This window comes from Lolium perenne, chromosome 2, assembly GCF_019359855.2.
Source record: "Lolium perenne isolate Kyuss_39 chromosome 2, Kyuss_2.0, whole genome shotgun sequence".
Lineage (NCBI taxonomy): Eukaryota > Viridiplantae > Streptophyta > Magnoliopsida > Poales > Poaceae > Lolium > Lolium perenne.
In genome coordinates this window covers 154,333,340-154,353,733 of record NC_067245.2, presented here as the reverse complement: position 1 = coordinate 154,353,733, position 20,394 = coordinate 154,333,340, and the positions used below count along the sequence as shown (strand labels likewise).

The window sequence follows — 20,394 nt, the reverse complement described above, 5'->3', positions numbered from 1 at the left end:
GAACCGTCTCGTCCCTTTCCTCTCCCTCCCCTCCGGGCTCCTGACCTAGAGCTGCCGCCCCGCCCCGCCGTGCCGTAGCTTGTGGCGTCACCGCCGGCGCCTCACCCTCGACCCCCGTAGCCTCTTACGAACGCCGCCACCGCCATCTCAGTCGCCGCGTCCCTGCCGCCTCCACCCCGTCCACAACCTCGGACACAGCCCCCCGAGGTACGCGCTTTTTGCCATCTAGTGATTTGTTGTTAAACCCCACTGGTCACCTCCACAAATTCTGGGTGCACAACGTCTAGATCCTCCTCTGCCTATCTTTGCTAGTGTACTTCTCTTGGGATGTTTGTTGCTGACGATGTTCTCATGATTGCAACCCACCGACGCACCTGCAGGTAAACACACAGAGAAAGAGGGTGGGGAAATCATGCCGAAGCTCAAGAAGAATCCCCCGAACCCTCAGATCTTCATGGACATATCCATCGGTGGACGAGCTGCCGAGAGAATGACGTTTGAGGTTGCAAAGCTTGTACCTTCATGCTTGCCTCATCTTATCATTCTAGAGTGATGGCTATTTCTCCTTTGAGAACGTAGGTGGCCTGTGCCTGATTAGCTTCATACTTTGGTTTTGCAGCTCTTTGCCGATGTAGTTCCGAGGACAGCAGAGAACTTTCGAGCCCTTTGTACTGGTAAAATTCAGATTCCTTGCTGTGAAGTAGTGTGTAACGGTGGAGTTATTACCACTTATGAGCATGTATGATTTTCTAGTTTCAACTGTATAGGTGCTATATTGTTGTGTTTCTGTCTTTCAGTTATAGACTTATAGTTTCGTAGAATCTGGTTTAACTAAATCTTATGACTGTTATCTCTTGGAAAGATTTTCGTAAATCTGTTTTTCTGTTCTGTCCGCACCTTTCTTGTCATGGTAGATTATTATAGATGTAACAGTAGAACAGTGGAAGCATTGCTTTTACATGATATGTCCTAGTATAAATATAAGATATCTCACTTTTCCTTCTTCACAACTAATTGGTGTTCCATTTTCACTATAAAAAAAGTTGGTGTTTCATTTTCTCAAGTTTATTGTAAGACTCTAGGGTTCTTCATATGAATGTTGCAATATAAATGATATGTTAGCATGTACTTGTTGCCTTTATGTATTACCTTTTATTGTCTAAGGCCTTACCTCTGGTCAACATGTAGGTGAGAGAGGCCTCGGAGAATCTACAAAGAAGCCACTTTATTTTAAGGGAACACACTTCCATCGCATTATCCCAGGATTTATGGCTCAGGTACCAAAATCTGTGATTGCTGCATATTTTTATTGTAGCTAGTGACGGTATGGTTGTTGTTCATGTGGATTGCAAAAATGAGCTTCATAGATTATAAATATGATTGGAACTGTGCCCTCTATTTTATTTTACCATCTTTTTTTTTTTTCAAATTAAAGTCGGCTGATCAGATTTGTTAACTGCAGGGTGGTGATTTTTCCACAGGAGATGGTATTGCTTCATTAGCCCAGGCTTCTTCTTTCAACTGACTTATTGATGTAGACTATATAAGCTCAACATTGCATGCTATTTCCAGGACGTGGTGGGGAGAGCATATATGGTGGAAAATTTCCAGGTATGGCTATATCATTTTTTCTGGCAATTATAGAATTTGTCTGTTAGCCACTTAAGGTTAAAGTCCCAGGATGAGTGTGCTACTATCATATTGTACTTCTGTTAAAAAATGTACTACTGTCTTGTGTTCTATAGATGAAAACTTCAAGCGAAAGCATGATCAGCCTGGTATTCTGTCCATGGCAAACTCTGGAGAAAACAGCAATGGGTCCCAATTTTTTATAACACTGAAGGCTACACCACATCTTGATGGGTATTACTTCTTTCCTTTAGTCATTCTGCACTTATAATTTTGGAGCTGTACCTTTTGTTCCTTTTCGTAATTAAAATTCAACTTTGTTATGAAATTGTGACAAGTAATGACTGAGAGTTTGTGAAAAGACCCATCACTGGTGGTATATTATCCACAGAAAATTAATGTCTATTTCATGCCCCCTGTGGAGAAGAAGACATTTTTTTCACTGACCCCCATGGTCTATCAACATTTAATGAGCCCACATTATAACTTTTTGTAGCAAACATGTGGTCTTTGGGAAGGTGCTCGATGGAAAAGCTTTGCTTAAGAAGCTTGAAGCAGTGGGTTCTGGTTCTGGAAAGCCTACAAGCCCAGTTAAAATCGTTGATTGTGGTGAAGCCTCTAACATAGATGCTCAGAATCAGTTACATGGAGAGAAAGGCAAGTAGCGGTAAATATGGATTATGGAGATCTCCAAACAGTTCATGAGTTATCTTTTGCTAAGCTTTCTCAGCACTTCTTTTTGCAGAAAAGAAGCTTAAAAAGGCAGTAGAAGATAGCTCTGATTCTGAAGGGAAGGCCAGAACCAAGAAAAAAACCAGCGAGGATAAACGAAAGAAAAAGAGAAAGCACTACTCCTCTGACTCATATAGCTCAGAAACTTCTGACTCAGGGTCCTATTCCTCAGATAGTTCAGAGTCAGAATCGTACTCTTCAGCATCATTGGATACCAGCTCATCTAGTGATCATAGGCACAAGAGAAGAAAAGGTTCTAAGAAGGTTAAACGAAAGTCTACAAAGAGGAAGAGCAGCCATAAGAAGAGTAAGAGCAAGAGTAGAGGAACAAAAAGAAAATCCAAGAGGTAAATCTTGACCTATATAACCTGTACAGTTATGTTCACTCAGAATTAATACTAACTGAATGATTCCCTTTTGGTGCTGTTTTTAGGACCTATGGGAGCTCAAGTGATGATTCAAAAAGCTCAAGCAGCAGTTCTGACAATGAAAGTGCAGGCCGCCATACCAAGCATTCATTGAAGAAAGGTAGGAGAACTCCCATTCAGTTTTCTATTTGTGTTCACCATTTTCTATCAACATGCCCTGGTATGCCGGGTGCTGCTTAAATTTAGCTGTTTATATTTCTGTTCTGTTAACTATTTTGAGTTACTTTTCTGTGATCCCAAAGGCAATCCGAATTTGTACTTTCGCTTGCAAATTCCTGGGCTTGACCTTCTTGTGTTTCATTTGGTTCAACATACTTGTAATAATAATTAAAGATATGCATCCATGGAATGGAAAATATGTTTTATTGGCCAACAGTTTTGTGTTTATGTCTGTCATCACTATTCACAGGACATCTCTTGATTTAAAAATTTATTTGAAAAGCCTTTGCATGCTATTGCATACTCCCTCCGTTCTGAAATACTCTGCATTCTAGGACTAAAATTTGTTCTAAAATACTCTACATTCTAGCTTCTAGTCAACAAAAATGCGGAAAACAAAGTGGACCTCCTTTACCTATTGGATGTCACTATTTTCGGTGTAGCTTGGATTGGTTGTTTACCAATTTAAGTAGTACTAATAAATGCACTACTAATTTGTCTGATTTTTCCTAAAATGTAGACTAAAAGAGAACGGAGGGAGTATATGAGAATCATAAGTAGAAAGACTGTAGCATAATGCTTCAAGTTCGATAATATCTGTTGCTGTTTTTGTCTTTGTTCTTTCTTTATAATTTTCAACAACCTGCAATGTATGACATAAGATACTATTTATGTGACCTTGATATTTTGTGTTTTTGGAATGCACTGATTACTGAGATGGCCATGCTGGTTCTGTACAATTTTGAACTAATAATTATCTTTGTTAATACTTAATGGCAGACAAAGAAAATACTGAAATGATAAATTCGGAGAAAGGCAAAACCTTGGAAGATGCAGATAAAGGCAAAGAAATGGCTGCAGGAAGCAAACCATTACACAAAGATGAAAATGGGGCTAATGCCAGAGTTGGAAATCAGAACTCTGAAGATAGATCTAGCAAATTCAGGTTTAATTTCCTTTAAAATGTATACTTTTTGTCTGGGTCCTTTGACTACTTTGCAGTGATAGTGCAACATCTCCTGTTTATAATTGCAGGGATGATACCAACCCCATCAGGGCTGATGCAGCTCTGTCAAGGCCAGATGGCAACAACACTGCTGATGCTGCAGGGACTGGCATATCTGAAGCTGGTACAGAACCAAACTCTGTAACCAATCAACCAGTACCCACCAATGGCAAAGATTTAGCTAAGAGCTCTACAGCGGATGGACGTGTCAGGAAAGGGCGTGGTTTTACACAGCAGTATTCATTTGCACGCAGATACCGAACACCGTCTCCAGAGCGTTCACCTGTTCGGTCTCGCTACAATGGAGGAAGAAACGATAGATGGGGTAACTTTAATAGGTATGTATATTTGATTATTGATTTACTACATTTTGACATATATATGATACTAATGCTGGAATCCCATCATGTCCAGGTATGGAAGAAATGGTCCTTATGGTGCACGATCGCCAGTAAGGAGATACCATGGCTCCCCAAGAGCCAGTAGCCCACCAAGGTTGGTATTTCCTTTGAAGAACTTACCTAGTTTAGTGAAGTTGCAACATTTTCCGCTTACCAGCTTTTGTTCTACTTTTGCAATAGTTTAACATTGTCTATGTTGAGTGCTGGGAACTCCAGTCTGCAAGACATGTTTGACATTTCTCGGTCTCCAATCCAGAGCTTTGACTATGTTTTTCACTTGTAATATGCTTAAAAAGTAATAGAAAGAAATATAGCATACATGAATTTTGCAACACAAATATACCATACATATTATTTGATCATATGTCACTTGTAAGGCTTTAGGGCCTGAAATGCTCTATAGAGCATGTTTGCTGCTAATGGTCATTTCAGGATTCTTTCATGTGTAACAAGAGTGCCATCAATAACTAATGTCGAATATTATCATATGCATTATTGATGAACATGTCATTTCTTTGAAGTTCAATTTGTCTTCTTTCCTGACACGTGAATGTGATCAAAGCTGTTTGTAGTTTAGCAATCGGTGGTAAAATAGTTTGCTCTGTTAAAGCACGTTCATCCCAGCAAAGACCCAATACATACACGAGATAAGGGGATCCAGGCAGGGAGCACGACAGGCTCGACAAGCGTTTTAACCTCAAGGATGTGTCGCTGCCTCCACTCCAGTGTCCACACTGCTGCCTGTCTTGCTCACCGGTGGTTGCGGAACCCCTCATCTCTCTCCTGTAGTTGCTGCTGTTCCTGTGTATGCTGGCACACACGACCTGAGAAGGCGCCACAGTCGCTCCAGTGCCACGGCTGCTTTTGGCAGAGGTCTAGAGGAGCCGTATGGGAGAAGAAAATCGGAGAGATGGAATTAGGCTGCGAGCTGCGCGGAGATGCTGTAGGACGCCTGCATGGTTCAGGGAGCAACTGATAGTTGGTCCTAATACTAGCATTGGATCAGGAATTGAGGATCATTCATCAATGAAATGGAGACAGGGAAGTAACAAATGGGCAGTACTTTGTTCTCACATCTTCAGAAAATGTTATTGTCTTTGTTACGTGCTGTTCGTTTTCTACTATTTACATGTAGTCGCTGTATCCATGTAAGGCTGTATCCTGTGTCCCCGTATCTATGTCCCCATATCGGCAGTGGCGGAGCCAACAGGGTGGAAGGGTGGGGCGCCCCACCCTAAGATTTGGCCCAGCCCATATGTCTTATATAGAAAATAACAAAAAAAAATACAAAAACCCATCTCAAGTAAGGTCTGCCCCACCCTAACAAGATGGGCTGGATTCGCCACTGCATATTGGTGCTTCTTAGCTTTTTAGGGTGTGTTTGGTAGCCTGTGCCACTTCAGATTCACTTTCTCAGTTGAGATATCTGACCTCATACAAGCTTGCCTCAGATTTTGTGATGTGTTTGGTAGGTTGTGTGTGTTGAGGCAAGCTGAACTGATACTTTGTTTGGTTAGCATGTATGGGTTGAGCTTGGCTCAAAAAATAAGAAATTACAGAGAGGTCCTAACTGTTGCACAAAGGACCCTAAAAAAATAAAAAAAAAGCAATCGGCCCCCTCGTCTCCACCATGCCCAGCTCGGTGTCGGCGGCGGACCACGGGGTACCGGCGGTGGGCGTTGGCTCGACACGGCGGCGGGCGGCGACGTGCCGGCGTGACATGCTTCCTGTGCTGGGGAGGTTCCCGTCTTCGTCAGCCGCCGGCGCGAGCTGCTGCCTCCCTGCTCGAGCTCGGGTCCGAGGCGTCGAACCTGGGAGGGCGGCGCGGGGCGGAGGTTTGACACGGCTAGGAAGCTCCGGTGAGCTGGCTCCGTGGCGAGGGAGCTCCGGTGGCGGCCCAGGCGAGGGAGCTCAGCTGGCCATGGCTGTCCGAAGTGAGGGAGGGGTGCTCTCCGGCCAAGGCGAGGCGAGGGAGCTCCGACCGGCGTCGTGGCGGGGGCGGCTGAGGCGAGGCGAGGGAACTCCGGCCGGCGTCGAGGCGGGGGCGGCCGAGGCGAGGGAGCTCCGGCCGGCGTCGAGGAGTTGGCGGCGGAGGCCGGCGTCAAGGTGAGGGGCGCGCGCGGAGTTGAGGGAGAGCGGGGTTGGGGGAAAATGAGGTCGGGAGTCTCCGACCCCTGTTGGATTTCGGCCTGGTGCGAGGCGCGGGGGGATTTTTCCGGGCGAGGTCAGCCCTGCCCAGGTGCGAAGCTCGATTTCAGCTTCTCTACCGGGCAGGGCTGAGAGGCCTTTTTCGGGTGAGTCGGGCAGTGCCCACAAGAGATAACCGGGCTACCAAACAACCAAAATTTTAGAAATCTCTGCTGAGATGAGAATTGGTGGGTTGGCCCGGTCTACCAAACACACCCTTAGTGTTCCATTGGTTTGATTAAGAGTAAAATACATGGTTGGTCCATGAACTTGTAGGTGGGGATCACTTTGGTCATTGTACTCTGGAAATACAGTTTTACGGTAACTGAATACACGAGATGGTTCATCTACGGTCACTACTCCTAGTACCGCGTGGTTTTTGATGTCGTGGCAAATTGTTTAGTGGTTCCGGAGATGCCCTTATCGCAGAAAGACCCCTCTACTGAAAAAGGAAACAGTACGCCAACAGACCCGCCCTATTCAGCAAAAGAGCCCTCTCAATCTCTCCTAGAAGGTCTTCTTCCGCAATCGTCACGTGATGCGCACGGACGGGAGGCCGGGGCCGGCGTCCGCTGCTTGGTCAGTTGATCTGTCTCGCCGCCGACCAGGACGAGGCCAGGGCGTCACCTCCACTGCTCTTTCCCGCCTGCTGCTACCCTTGCAGTTGCTCCTCCGGCTTGCCTCCCTCCTCCTCGCGCTAGGTAGCTCGAGCAGTTTAAGGTGCGGAGCACGCGCGGTAGGTCGGCTAGGAGCAGCGTGCGGCACGGTTGTCCGCTGGACGTGCACGACCTCCTCATCTAGGCCAAGGCGCCAAGCATAGCAAGCACCGCAGCGCGCCGGCCGTGGCGCACGCTCCGGTCTGGTCATGGGGTTTGTGGCGTTGTAGACGTGCTAAAGGTGCCGCTCCGGCTTGAGCCTCTCCATGGTCGACGCGTTCCCAACGGTCAGGTCCGCGCAGCGGCGGCAGCAGCCTGGGTGCATTCGATGCGGTTGCCGACAAGTTGCTCCGGGTGCTGCCGAAGTGCCTCGACGAGTTTGGCGGACCGCGAGCGTCGTCGTTGGCGAAGCAGCTGCTCCAGGAGGGGAGCACGCACTGGCATGACCTCGAAATAGCTCATTCTTGGCGATGGGATCATCCAGGAGCGTGTCGTCGGGGTGGGACGCGACGTCTCTTGGTTCCTAGCGTCCTCGCGACGTGCTCCCTAAATCTGGCGGTCCAGCGGCCCTCGCCGCCGGCGAGGTTAGGCACGCAGAGTCCTGCAAGATCTGGATCGTCGGGTTGTAACTGCCGTTGTACGTAGTCCAGGGATCTGCTGCAGCTGGGCGAGCTCCTGGTCGTGGGGACTGGATGCGGGGTGGGGATGGAGAGCAGCGGCGGTGGCGCCGATTTTGGGTCTGGTCGAGCTGCAGATGTGGGGTGAAAGGACCAGGGGTTTTTCTGGACAACCAGAACTAAGTAGGTGTTTTTCTGAAAATGTAACACAACTAGAAGCTGACATTGGGTCCCGCGAGTGCCACTTCCACAAATACATTGCGTTCCTGGCACGAGTGACCGTATCTGCGCACCTAAACGTATTTAGTTACCGTGAAACTGTATTTCCATAGTATATGGACCATCCATGTAGTTACCGTGATCTAAGTGAACCCTGCCAACAAGTTTATGGACCATCCATGTAGTTACCGTGATCTATCACTCTTTGCTGTAGTCAAATAACATATCATGACATTGTACACTTTTGCTTGTCAGGCAGGTTTATTGTTATCATGATTCACTGAAGTACTCTCCCTTTTCCTTGTGCAAATCCATGTTACTTTTTTGATGACTAATAACTGATACTCTTACGAAACATACTGAAAATTTAACCAACGTCCATGATGGTAGGTATGCAAGGAGAGACCGAAGCAGGAGCAGGTCACACAGTCCAGTGAGACGCCGTGACGGTGGAGGACATCGGCGCCCCAGCCCAAGACGCAGCCGTAGCCCCGCAGAACAATATAAACGAGATGTGACCTACAGGCCTCGTTCAGGTCGTGGTAGTGGCGCCGGTGGCGGCCCTGGTCACCGTGGTAGCAGCCCCTCTGCCAATAGAGGACGGTCAAGATCCAGGTCCAAGAGCCCTGATGCCTCGAGGCCCAGGTCTCCTGATGCCGCTCCAGCAAAAAGGGTCAGCTCGAAGTACAACCGCAGGCGCAGCAGCAGCTCGAGATCCAGTAGCCCCTCCGGAAGCAAAGGCGGTTTGGTTTCGTACTGAGGTGTGATCTCAGGAACTGGATAATCAGGTGTCATGCAAGAGCAGTGCCACTCTCAAGTGTGCATGTATCATTAAATGAGGAATCATGTAGCTACTCTCGGCTTTTCTTTTGTAATGTCCATCGAATCTGATGTTGTGATTTCATTGCGTTTTGCAAGAGATGTTAAGTGTATTCTCTCGACTTTTATCGGTGGGATGCTACTATTATTTGCTGCCTTTTTTATGACAATGCTGGTACTTTCTGCAAAACCTGTTGGAAGAGCTGCGACTTGTGATGACTTATTACAGTTTCTTCTTTCTAGTCGGTAGTCTTGGTAATGTCGGCATATGTATATAGTAACAGGGAGCATGACCAGGAGAAGTGGTTATTTCAAACTTCAAAAGTTTGACAATACAGTAACCCTAGCTGATGCCAGGGATTACTTACCCCTGGTAAGTAGTAACCAGATATCTAAACAACCAGAGACTTTTGAACCAAACAAGTTACAGTCATGCAGTATGCACAACAAAATTTCAGTTCAAAATTTGGTTTCGAAACTCTTAATTTATATGGCAATTTCCCCCCATATTATTGAGGCAAATGTGAGTTCCATTTCACAGGCACTGATTCCACGTTGGAGAATGCATTTTGATGCTATACAAAGGTCCTTTGCATTTCTTCCGATACTGGGGATACTACATCCCTAGCATCTACAATTTTGTTTTCAAAGGTGCACAATGACAAGATTTCGAGGGATAAAGGAGCAAACATAAGCAGGGAATCACAAGCTCTACATGCGGCTAACGTACACAAGCCTCTATGTCAGATCTTCGCTACTATCCCTTAAATTGGCTCGCCTTTGGGAACAACCTGATCCTTGATCCACATGTAGACAGGCACCAGCACGTAGTACGATGCGCACATCGTCCCGATGGCGAAGCGGAAGAGGAAGGCGAGAAGATTCACTGGTTCCTTGACATCCTCAGCCTTGGGGCCGAGCTGCATGAACATCATATATATAGCAGTGGATAAGAGATGGCAACACACTTGGAACACTGAGAGAGAGAAAACAGTCTAAGAGCTACACGCACCTGCAAAGGCGAGTCTCCAGAAGCTCTCTTCACGCCTGTCACGGAGCATCCCATGATCAGGCCATGCCGACGAACACCACGGTACCACTTGGGCCCGATCCTCTTGAGCTTAACATCTTCGAACCCTGCCCTGGTGAACCACTCTATGTACTCTTCTTCCGTGGGGAAGAGCATCCACATGTCGGCGAAGAAGCGAGATAGCCAAAATGTTGGGTGGACTGGCCCGATCAAACAGGCAAGCCCACCCGGCTTCACCACCCTGTAAGCTTCCTTGATTCCTCGCTGCGGGTCAGGCCAATACTCGATGCTGTAGAATATCACCATTTGTAAGCATGGTTGATGAAAAAGGATGTAGCATGGTTGATGAAAGATGTTAGGAAAATACCGAACCTACCTTCCAGCGGAGACGTAACGGTCAAAAGTATCGGTTGGGAAGGGGAGGTCTTCAGCATCACCCTCCATGATGCTCACCCCATTCAGCGCCTCCTTCTGCCGTGCCTTCTCAAGCTGGTGGGGGGACTGGTCCAGCAGGGTGACATTGTCCTTGTCCACATGCTTGACAATCCCCAATGTGGTGAACCCAGTTCCCCCACCAACATCAACAACCTTTAGCTCATCGCTGTAGAGATTGGCAGGCTCCAGCGCATCATCCCTCATGTCCTCGGTCCAATGCCCCGGGTTTATGACATGGTCATACACTATGGAAAGGAACCTGTAGAACCAGAAGGCCTCCTTCTTGTGCTGTATAAATCTAGGCTGTGATGCTGGCCTAGTAGAGGAGATTGCACACCTTGGTGCCACGTACTTCGCTCCTGATCGCCCACAACCTTTGCTTCTCAAAGGATTCAGACCAATCCTGGAAGGCCCCAAGAACCCTAACCCACTAGGAACTCTAAATGTGGACGAACAAGCCATTTCTTGATCTCTGTATGCAAAGTTGGATCAAATCACATGGGAGTTAGTTCCTAGGGGCAAGGAAATGCTGGACTGATATAACAAACAAAAACCCAACAAATGGGATAAGAATTAGGTAACTCCTACACAAATCTTAGTGAGTTCTTCCATGGAACTGTAGGGAAAATAAATAGAGGTCACATACCAATGCTCTTGTGACTTGTGAGGTGGCAATGGTGACAAGTTCTTGGCCTTGGTCACCTCATTTTCCAAGTCCAGCACAACTTCAGGCCATAGAAACATGAGAAGTACCAGCAGACATGTGTGCATGATTTTTGTGTGTAACTGTGTACTGCGTGAGAACTTTCTTGCGTGTTGCAACAAAAGGTTTTGAGTTTCTATTCCTTCAGAAATTTGATGTTTTTGTCTGTTCTCCCTCCACTGATGTGGACATGGGGGTTGTGAGTCTATGGTTGTGCATTTGCCACATGATATCTTCTTGGACTCGCCATCCAAATAGTAAACAATTGATCTTTTGTTTTTTGAGTCTCACAAACTTTTTTTGATTGTACAGATTTATACAGTTATACTACAAGAAACCAGCGTGAATAAGCATTTTTTTACCATTTGCATCAGACACCTTTACCAGTCCTATGAAAATAATACTGGTCATTTCCCTAAGAATAATTTATTGTTCCTAAATTATAAGTGTGGCTACATCTTAACTACAATGACCCATGAGGACAATTACTCTTGTTAACACCAAACCAACTAAAGTAAACTGTGCGTACCTGGTTTCTGCCTAGAGGCCCAAAAGTAACACTGGAGCAGAATGAAGCAAATGCTACAGTACTTCACGAGTTCTTAGGAAGTACACATCACATAAATATGTCACATAAGAGATACCATTAATTTTAAGTTGTTCCATTATTCCAAACGACATCAAGGTGACTTTACATTCAGATGGCAATGCCAGGACAAAATATGTGTTCATTTGATTAGTCCAGCTTACCAACATTCAATTCATAAGGTTATGCCTCCAGATTAGAGTAATATACTGTTACAGGACCATAGGCCGATGTTTGAAGACCACTCGTTCAAAAAGGTAACCACAATGCTATTTCTGATTACTTTTTGTTCATAACAAGCTTCAGGCAGACCACTTCACATTTGTGTATGCACCTAACAGGGTTTCCAGTTTGTTCTCCTCTCTAAACACCTTCCTGATTAGCTATTGTTGCTTTCTGTTTGTGACCTTGCTCTGCCTCGAGCTTCCTTAAAGCAGATGAACTCAATTTTTCTCCATCCGTATCTCCAGATAAAAGATCAACAACCTCAACCTGCAACCAAGCTCATCAATTCCGTTATATGCTCCATTCACTAGTAGGTTCATATATATAAGGATAAGGATACATATAACACATGATCACACCTTCAATAGCGGTAGTTCTTTCTCTTCTCTTTTCTGATTTACAGCAACTCCACCATTTATTGTCTCCTTACTAAATATAAACGGCATTGTCACGTCAAATGAGACACATCAAACAAAGCTTAAGTAAACAATGACTATTTTACATGAGCAGTTGGGCACGATACAGTTCATTTTGAAGTCTATATTGACCTGTAAATATGTAAGTGCAATAATGATATGTTTCAGGTGTTTTTAGTACAGTTTTGCAGTTAGTGAAAGTATTACTTTTACCTTTTTGGCAAAATCGCATGCATGAATGAACAAAAATGGCATAGTTATCAATAGCTACATGCCAGAAAAGCGATTGTGCAAATGTACATACCTGACAATAATGGCATCCAATCTATCATCAATAATGGATGGGCCATATGGATCCTCAATAGGCTCCACTTGCACTATCAGTTCTGGTTTAATAGACTGCGCTTTACAACAAATCAATTATGAGCTTCTGCAAAGTGTTATTACCGGATAACTGGAAAAAACACAGCAAACACATGAGCATTTGTACTTTTTCGGTAGCTCCTCCTGGTACCCCACACGAAGCTACAATCATTATATCGAATTGCACGTTCAATGTGAAACTGACGAGTGATCAACCTTACAAGCTCAGAGTCCCTAAGAACTTGTTCCCTACATTTACAAACCACTCATATCCAAAATAAAGTACAGCCTAATTTATTTTTCCAGGAATTCTTTAGCAAATTAACCATTTCAATACAAGGAAGAACTCTTCAGCACAAGGAGATTCTCTATAAACCATAAAGCAAAGTAACATTAGCAAGTAGAACAACATGCACAAATCGTAACAAGCCAGTCCTCAAATGCCACAAAAGTTCATTTCAAAGTAAGCCACTATAGAACTTATAAGTGCTGACCGAAAGCACCAAGAAGCACAAGAACAAATACATGTTCGCAGGAACGGAGTTCTCACTATGACTGCAGATCTCCACTCCCCAGACCAAAATAACCAACAGTTACCGGCACCTTGCACCTTTTCAGTAATCAGATCGTATTGACCTCACGAAAGTCAAACAAAAGAAACGCGCCGTTCTAGTTACCCAACCAAATCGACCTCATAACTAGTTATCCGCCCAAACATTTTTAAGTCTCTGCTACCAGAAATCACATAGAGCAAGGGGGACAAGATCAGGGGTCATCACAAACCTTGATGTAATCCTCCACGGCCTTGATGCGCTTCTCCACGGGTTCGATAAGCTCAGCGTACTACATATTGGAGGAGCAAGAAGCATCAGAACTCCAAGAACAGATGAACAAGGTTGGAAAATGAAGAGCACCTTTTGGGGGAATAAAGGCGAGATTTCACACCTCCTTCTTGGCAAGCATGGGTCCCGTGCAGACGCCCACCACGATCCGATCCCTCGCCAAATCTGCCGACGCCTGCCACCCAAAAGCCCGAAGAAAGATAGTTAATCGGAAGTGAGGCAACAGATAATTATTCCTGTTCGTTTCTGTGTACTGCAGCAATCACCTTGAGGAGGCGACGGTGGCCGTCGTGGAGGCGGTCGAAGGTGCCCCCGAGGACCACAGAGCCGTACGATGGAGAGTCCTCCTCCGCCGGAGCAGGCGAAGGCGACGCACCGGCCGGGATGTCGCCGGCGACGGGGACAGCGATCATTTCTTTTCTTGTTTATCTTTTTTTCCCCTTTCTTTTCTTGTTTTCCTTTCTCTTCGGCCCTTTCTCGTGCTTGACTGAAACTGAGGGCCCAGATTGACTGATACATCTCTGTCTCGTACTGTCATGTCCGACAATTGCTCCACTGCCCTAATGAGATGGACGCACCCAGATGGGCCACGGGCTAGATTTAGCCCATCGTTTGGTCTCCCGTGGTGCATCAGTGCGTAGAGAAGTGCACGTTGTTTGGATGTTTGGAAAAGTTTTACATCTATGTTTAGCCATATCATATATGTTTAGTTGTCATTTTAAATATTTAGGTTGTACTTCTCCTCACCATATTTAAATATGGTGTTCTTACCATCACATAACAGCACACAAGAGCACAAAGATGATCATAAACACAACACATAATTATATACACATGAAACATAGTACTTATTACCTAATCCTAGCGTCAGAGTGGTAAGCTGCCTACTTAAACCTGGGGGCAGACAACCCAGGACCAAAATCAATGTTCAACAGCCTCTAGAGACCAAAATTACATGCACATATACACAAAAGCAAGTGTTTAACGTCTCCTGAGGCCATCACAACAACTAACAACTTCACAACAGCAGAGAGAGGGAACAAGCATAGAACCTTAATAGCAACGATCAACATAAGGGCCCTCGCGATGCTTCCCGCAGTTGAAGATGCTAAAGCATGAACTCTCCTTCTTGAAGACGTCAACCTGGAAGCCGTCATCCTTAGGGGTGAAGACGACCGTGTCATCGACACGGAGGCCTACCCTGGCGGCAAACTCGCTCCATGACTTGATGAAGCCGACGCGCTCGGCCCTCCACTGGAGTTGCACCCTCCACTCGTAGCGCTGTCCCATGTACAATGCCACCTTCACTAGCATGCCATTGTTTTTCAGCTTGTACTTGCTGATCAGAGGTGCTCCATGTACGGCGGCACGGCGAGGGCAGTGAGGTCGTGGCTCTCTAGCTGCACGAAGGACGCCGGCAGCCTGGGACCGTGCCCCAGGTCAGCAGGACGGCCGACGTGAACCCTTGGCGCAGTGATCTTCCGGTGGGCTTCCATGAACCCTTCATTGGGGTCACGAAGCTGCACCCGGCCGGCTATGTCCTGTGCCTCCCCTATGGGCCCATCCGGGAAGGTTTCGAGGAACCCAGGCCGAAGGTGGAGGCCCCCGCGGGTTGTAGGGCGGAGGTGGAGGCGGTGGTTGAACCGGTGGAGTGGCCGAGTCCTAGGGCTTCTTCCTCCGAGAGGCCCGACGGCATGATGCCGGTGGCGTACCGGGGCAACGGCGGCTGCACAGGTCGGTCCACCTCGGAGGGAACCCAAACTTCCGGCCCTCCGCCATGTCTAACTTCCATTCTTGGAAAATGCACGCGACGTAGTCGTTGCTGCCGTTCTTGGCCTCTTCGTTATGGTATGCGAGTGCCTCGCTGTAGTCCTCGTCGTGGTTGTCCTGCACAGGCGTCGGCGCCTGCCGTCTTCCTACCACGCCGCCGGCCTACGCCACCTTCCACGCGCGAGCTCACCCACGCCGCCTTCCGCGCCACCGGCCAATGCGCCATCCCCTGATCCCTCACGACGTTGCTGCTGTCGCCGCACGTCGCTACTGCAAGCAGAGGGCGGAGCTGCTACCAACTATGGCCAGCCTATCTCCCAACGGCACTGGCGTTGCTCTCGATGGTCGAAGGCGTTGCTCCCAGCGTCCTACGGCGATGCTCCCAGCGGCCGACGGCGCTACTACAACCTTCCGGCGCCACTGCTACAACCGGCCGTCGGCGCAGCTACAACCAGGCGACGACGATGCTCCCAGCGGCTGGCGGGCCTGCTAAAAATGGCAGCCGGAGAAGCTCCCAGTGGCCGACGGCGCTGCTACAACAGGGTGGCGGTGATGCTCCCAGCGACCGGCGATGCTGCTACAACCGGGCGGCGGCGTCGCGACGATGCTCCCAGCGGCTGGCGGCGTTGCTACAAACAGCCGGCTGTGTTGCTCCAAACTAGGGGTGGCGCTGCTACCACCGGGAGCGACGCTGCTCCAAGCCGACGTCGACGGCACCGCCGTTGCTGCAAATGAGGGGTGGCGGTGTTGCTAGCCAGGGGCGGCGCTGCTACAAGCTAGCCTTGACAGTGTCGGCATTGATGCAAGCTCGGGCCGACGGTGCTGCTCGCCGGAGCGGCGCTGCTGCAAGCATACGTCGAGGGCGCCGATGTTGCTGCAAAGGAGGCGTGATGGTGCTGCCACCCAGGGGGCGCACTGCTGTCTGCGTTTCTTCAAGGGGCGACCGCGTTGCTACATGGGGCTAGCCGCGTTGCTGCTGATGGCCACGGCCCACAACGTTGCTACCAAGGCATGTCGGGGATGCTACCAACTGATGTATCGCCGACGCCGTGCGGGGTTCTCCGGTGAGGGTCGTGGCCAACGAAGTAACGACGCTGGCGTGCACGGGGGAGGGTTCTGGAACACGAGCATGGAAGTTGCATCAGCGACGCCACGAAGGTTTTCTCCGGTGACTGCACTTTGGAGTTCTCCGGCGACTCCACCTCGGGATTTTCCGGCGGACCATCGGCAGTGGCACTGGCGCGAGCGGACTGACCATCGGCAGTGGTGCTGCCGGCGCGGGTAGTGGGAGTCCAACGAAGACGACGCTGTCAGCTCCCCATATAGGCCTCTTTCTTTAAAAAAAAAAGTCCGCATGGGACCATTGACTGGGTGGGACACGAGCTGGACCAAGCTGGGTGGTTGGATCGTCCGTATCGTACGGCTGCTTACCCGGGGATCGGTAGATTTGATCCCGGGGGACGACTCAGCACCATCCATTAAAGATGGCTTCCATAAATATGATAGATGCACCCGTATACGGTAAGGGACTCTTTCATTCTTTTAAGGACGTGGGAGCGGCGATTTGGCTCCCGGGAGCATTTGCTCCCGGTTTTTTCGAAAAATCAGAATAAATCGAAAATTTATCAAAAAATTCTAAAAAAAAATCATGCACGTACCTGACCATGACACGCACCACCGTGTAAAATGTCGTTGCAAAATGTCATCGTATGCGCCCTGAACAAAAATGACAAATTTCTGACATGAAATGAGATCCAAAAATTTGAATCTCAGATCTGGAAATTTGTCATTTTTCCCAGGACGCATACGATGACATTTTGCAGCGAAATTTCACAAGGTGGTGCGTGCTATTGTCTGGTACGTGCATGATTTTTTTCGGAATTTTTTGAAAAGTTTTGAAAAACAAAATTTGCTCCCCAAAAATCCAAGACGAATTTCCCCTCGTTCCTTACACTTATTTGGCACGCAAAAGAAGTTCTCAGACGTGCCACAAGTTTAGTTTTATACATGTATATTATTGTACGTAACGTTTTTTAACTTTCAGATGTTAAAAATAGAATCATCGGTTTATGTTTCGTAAGCATATGTAGATTAATCTGGTGCCTCGAAAAATATTCTTATTTTATTTTTAGTATATAATAAAATAGATAGATAGATAGATAGATGTGTAATGGTTAATATGTTGTATCATTGCATTAACCGTGGGGAAACGCTGCAGATCACCCGGGGGATCGCACGCGCTGCGTCCACCGGACGCGGAACCGTCCGATGGATATCATCGCGCGTACTGCCGCGTGTCCCTGTGGTCCCGAACAAACCGCCCTCTCTCTCCCTTATCTCTTTGGTCTCTGCTTCGTCTTCTTCCATCCCTAACCACACCTGCCTCCCGATGAACTCTGTGACACAGAATCGGGCCGACGCTCCACCACCAGAGCGCACCACCACCTCCGACCACGTGAACGGCGCCGCCTCAACCTCCGACGAACTTTCTACCCACATCCCTTTCCCTCGGCAACTACCGCTACGAGCTCCCCAACTTACCCTCTTGCGCATGTTCCTTCTCGGATACCGCCGGCGTCGGCGTTGCAAGCGGAGGGCTCGCCGGTGCTGCAGGTTCCCTTCGAGATCACCAGCGGATCCATGGCCAGGGCCCATGGCGACCTGTAGTTGTCTGCACTCAGCCCAGTTGTGCTACAATCAGAGCCGGCGATAGCTACAAGCGGTGCCTTGTATTGCTGCAAGCGGCGGCGCCGCCTGCTACAAGCGGCGGCGGCAGCGGCGGCTGCTGCTACAATCGGGGCCAGCGGCTGTTTCTAGTGGCGGCGGGGGCGCCTGCTACATACTGCGGCAGCAACTGCTACATGTGGCGGCGGCGGCGGCTGCTACATATTACGGCAGCAACTGCTACATGTGGCGGCGGAGGCTGCAACCATCGGCGCCGGCGGCGGTGGCTGCTACAGTCAGCGCCGGTGGCTGCTACATACTGTGGAGGCGGCGCTACATGCAGTGGCGTGCTACAAGCAGCCGGACAACAATGATGCAAGGAGGGCGCCGTCAGTCCTACGGTTGTACAACGTTGCTGCAAACGGCGGGCGACCTTGCTACCATGGGTGTACGGCGCTGCTGCCGACGGCGGGTGGCGAAGCTACCACGGGATGGATGGTGATGCTACGACCGGCCATCGCCGGAGCTGGACGTCGGTCAAAGGTCCCATGGTGACGGGGTCGGGAGTGCCAGGGGATGGGTCGACGGGAGCGCTTGCTCTTTCCGCGGAGGGGATAGAAGCGCTTGCATTTTTTTTAAGCTAGAATGGGTGGACTTTTCTCTATACGTGGGTGGTCCAGTTAGACACGTGGCGAGCTGCGGAGGCGGGGGATCGGGGCTTCCGATCCCCCGGGGGACGCTCAGCGCTTCCCATGAGCCTCTTTTTCTAGGGGACATATGGCTCCCACGTGACATGTATCTCCCTCCTTCTTACTCGTACCCACGCATATATCCTTAACATAAGACATTTTTAACGTATTTTGGATGTCCAAAATGACCACGTTCGTTTATTTGCGTCGAACCGTGGAGACGAAAGTGCGCGTTTGTTTGCGTCTCGGTGTGTTCCCAGTGGGACGATCCATATTGTTTTTCCAACATTTTTTTCATAGCTCAAATCCAAAAAATGTACATACGGAAAATAAGAAGGAAGAACAAGTCCCTAGACTACTTGTCGCTCCTCGGGGCGGTTGACGGCCCGGCACCGTCGTTGCCTCCCTCCCTCCTCCTCAGCTTCTCCGCCGTCCGCCGCTCCATCCGCCATGCGGTCGCCAGAGCTTGGTGGGCCGCCACGTCCTCTACCAGTCGTTGCTGCAGCGCCTCGTTGGCGGCATCCTCGGCCTTCTTGAGCATCTCGAAGGGCTCGACTAAAGCCCCCTGCTCCGTTGTCCGTCATAGTCCCACTTGATGTCGGAGGAGCCGCCGGAGGCGTCCTCTGCGGTTACCGCCTCCCTACAATGTTCCTGCTCCGCGTCGAACGCCGCCCGCTCCTCCTCTACTTCCTGCTTCGCATCTGCCATGAAATTCACGTCCATGGCCTCTTCGATGACGTTGTCCACGCTATGGTCGTTATCCTCGCTGGATCTCTCGGCCGGGGGAGGTGGAGTTGAAGGTTGAGGCGCAATAACCAGGCCGCGTCTGACGCTTCTCATGGCAAAGGCGGAGGACATGCGCGAGGCGACACAACGATAGAGGTTGTGCGATGGCTAGGATTTGTATGGGAGGAGATGAGATCAGACAGCCGAGCGAGCGTCCCTCTTTATATACGCTAGAGGCAGCCGAGGGCTCGGAAAGCGTGGCATTGCCATTACTCGTTGGCAGTCGTGGGCGGTGGCGGCCGCTCGGCAGGTGAGGCATCGCTATTAAGGTGGCGCGGACTGTCGAAGCAACACCTCGTCGCTAATACCGGCGCACCTGAGAAGCTGCATCGAGCCAGGATCGCTGCCAGACGGGCCTGACGAAACGTCTGCCCCTAGACGCGGGCGGTCACGCGGCAGAACCGCTCAGCGCCTACGTCTCCACAGACATACGGTCACTGTGCGTCGAACCGCTGAGCCTAGTTACAGGATTGAGATTCGGTGACTTTACTAGGCTGACTTTGTCGTGACTTTGGGTGACTGACATGTGACTGACTTTGCAAAGTCAGCGAAGTACTGTCCTGGTTACAGACGTATTTTTCAGCCTCGAGGTCCTAAACGGTCGCTCCCCTTGTGCGAGTGGTCCTGGGATGCCCTAATCCGATTGTCCGAGTTCCCCTAGAAGAAGGAGCGAGGCCAAGTTGTAACTCGTGTTCGTCACGAACACTGTACTGTAACACAATTATGTGGGCAGGTGGACGTTGATCGAGTCGGATTGTGGAGACCTGTTGGATGTATAAAATACATGGGAGGGTACGCGTGATTGTTTAAGCTTGTCCCAACGATTCTGCTACCGTCTTCACCAAACAAGAAAAGATGTTGCGACCCGATGATGTACCCGCACGCGGGCAGCGCGATCCACGCCAACGTGGTCATGGCGAGCGTGTACGCGCGGCCATGGTTGAAGGAGCAGCTTCTGCCATAGGCTGCGCAGCCGGTCTTGCTCTAGCCAGGGTTGCGTGGAGCTTCTTCCAGTCGAAGACATCCGTCAGC

The 20,394-nt window shown here is 49.0% G+C and overlaps 3 protein-coding genes across 4 annotated transcripts; 1 reads left to right on the top strand and 2 right to left on the bottom strand.

The window, feature by feature from the left end:
- On the top strand, positions 1 to 9,043 carry LOC127321997 (peptidyl-prolyl cis-trans isomerase CYP63). The gene is made up of 14 exons (XM_051350946.1): positions 1 to 207; positions 381 to 502; positions 620 to 674; positions 1,189 to 1,277; positions 1,463 to 1,487; positions 1,573 to 1,611; positions 1,746 to 1,863; positions 2,126 to 2,286; positions 2,375 to 2,708; positions 2,795 to 2,889; positions 3,729 to 3,894; positions 3,984 to 4,292; positions 4,369 to 4,449; positions 8,425 to 9,043. The coding sequence occupies exons 2-14, from the start codon at positions 413 to 415 to the stop codon at positions 8,792 to 8,794; spliced, it is 1,932 nt and encodes a 643-aa protein (XP_051206906.1). The 5' UTR covers positions 1 to 207; positions 381 to 412; the 3' UTR covers positions 8,795 to 9,043.
- A 295-nt stretch (positions 9,044 to 9,338) lies between these two features.
- LOC127321998 (2-methyl-6-phytyl-1,4-hydroquinone methyltransferase 1, chloroplastic) lies at positions 9,339 to 11,521 on the bottom strand. Of its 2 annotated transcripts, XM_051350948.2 has the most exons (4): positions 10,965 to 11,521; positions 10,260 to 10,790; positions 9,866 to 10,172; positions 9,339 to 9,773 (listed from the first exon to the last, which is right to left on the bottom strand). In XM_051350948.2, the coding sequence occupies exons 2-4, from the start codon at positions 10,778 to 10,780 to the stop codon at positions 9,618 to 9,620; spliced, it is 984 nt and encodes a 327-aa protein (XP_051206908.1). In that variant the 5' UTR covers positions 10,781 to 10,790; positions 10,965 to 11,521; the 3' UTR covers positions 9,339 to 9,617. The 2 variants fall into 2 exon arrangements, with proteins under 2 accessions (XP_051206908.1, XP_051206907.1); XM_051350947.2 differs by lacking the exon at positions 10,965 to 11,521 and having other exon boundaries at positions 10,260 to 10,958.
- Positions 11,522 to 11,662: 141 nt separating this feature from the next.
- Positions 11,663 to 13,935, bottom strand: LOC127321999 (phosphopantetheine adenylyltransferase 1). Its single transcript, XM_051350949.2, has 6 exons — positions 13,720 to 13,935; positions 13,557 to 13,628; positions 13,395 to 13,454; positions 12,553 to 12,647; positions 12,192 to 12,261; positions 11,663 to 12,099 (listed from the first exon to the last, which is right to left on the bottom strand). Exons 1-6 carry the CDS (start codon positions 13,864 to 13,866, stop codon positions 11,971 to 11,973), a joined length of 573 nt encoding a protein of 190 aa, XP_051206909.1. The 5' UTR covers positions 13,867 to 13,935; the 3' UTR covers positions 11,663 to 11,970.
- Positions 13,936 to 20,394: the final 6,459 nt, after the last annotated feature.

Excerpts from the sequence above, each read along its gene's own strand:
- LOC127321997 (XM_051350946.1), top strand. The coding sequence starts at position 413 with ATGCCGAAGCTCAAGAAGAATCCCCCGAACCCTCAGATCTTCATGGAC. Across the intron at positions 3,895-3,983 it reads GATAGATCTAGCAAATTCAG|GGATGATACCAACCCCATCA; the intron begins GTTTAATTTCCT and ends TTATAATTGCAG. Across the intron at positions 4,293-4,368 it reads AGATGGGGTAACTTTAATAG|GTATGGAAGAAATGGTCCTT; the intron begins GTATGTATATTT and ends CATCATGTCCAG.
- LOC127321998 (XM_051350948.2), bottom strand. The coding sequence starts at position 10,780 with ATGGCTTGTTCGTCCACATTTAGAGTTCCTAGTGGGTTAGGGTTCTTG. Across the intron at positions 10,173-10,259 it reads CGTTACGTCTCCGCTGGAAG|CATCGAGTATTGGCCTGACC; the intron begins GTAGGTTCGGTA and ends GATATTCTACAG. Across the intron at positions 9,774-9,865 it reads CTGGAGACTCGCCTTTGCAG|CTCGGCCCCAAGGCTGAGGA; the intron begins GTGCGTGTAGCT and ends ATGTTCATGCAG.
- LOC127321999 (XM_051350949.2), bottom strand. The coding sequence starts at position 13,866 with ATGATCGCTGTCCCCGTCGCCGGCGACATCCCGGCCGGTGCGTCGCCT. Across the intron at positions 12,262-12,552 it reads TTGGATGCCATTATTGTCAG|TAAGGAGACAATAAATGGTG; the intron begins GTATGTACATTT and ends GTTTATATTTAG. Across the intron at positions 12,100-12,191 it reads AAGAACTACCGCTATTGAAG|GTTGAGGTTGTTGATCTTTT; the intron begins GTGTGATCATGT and ends GCTTGGTTGCAG.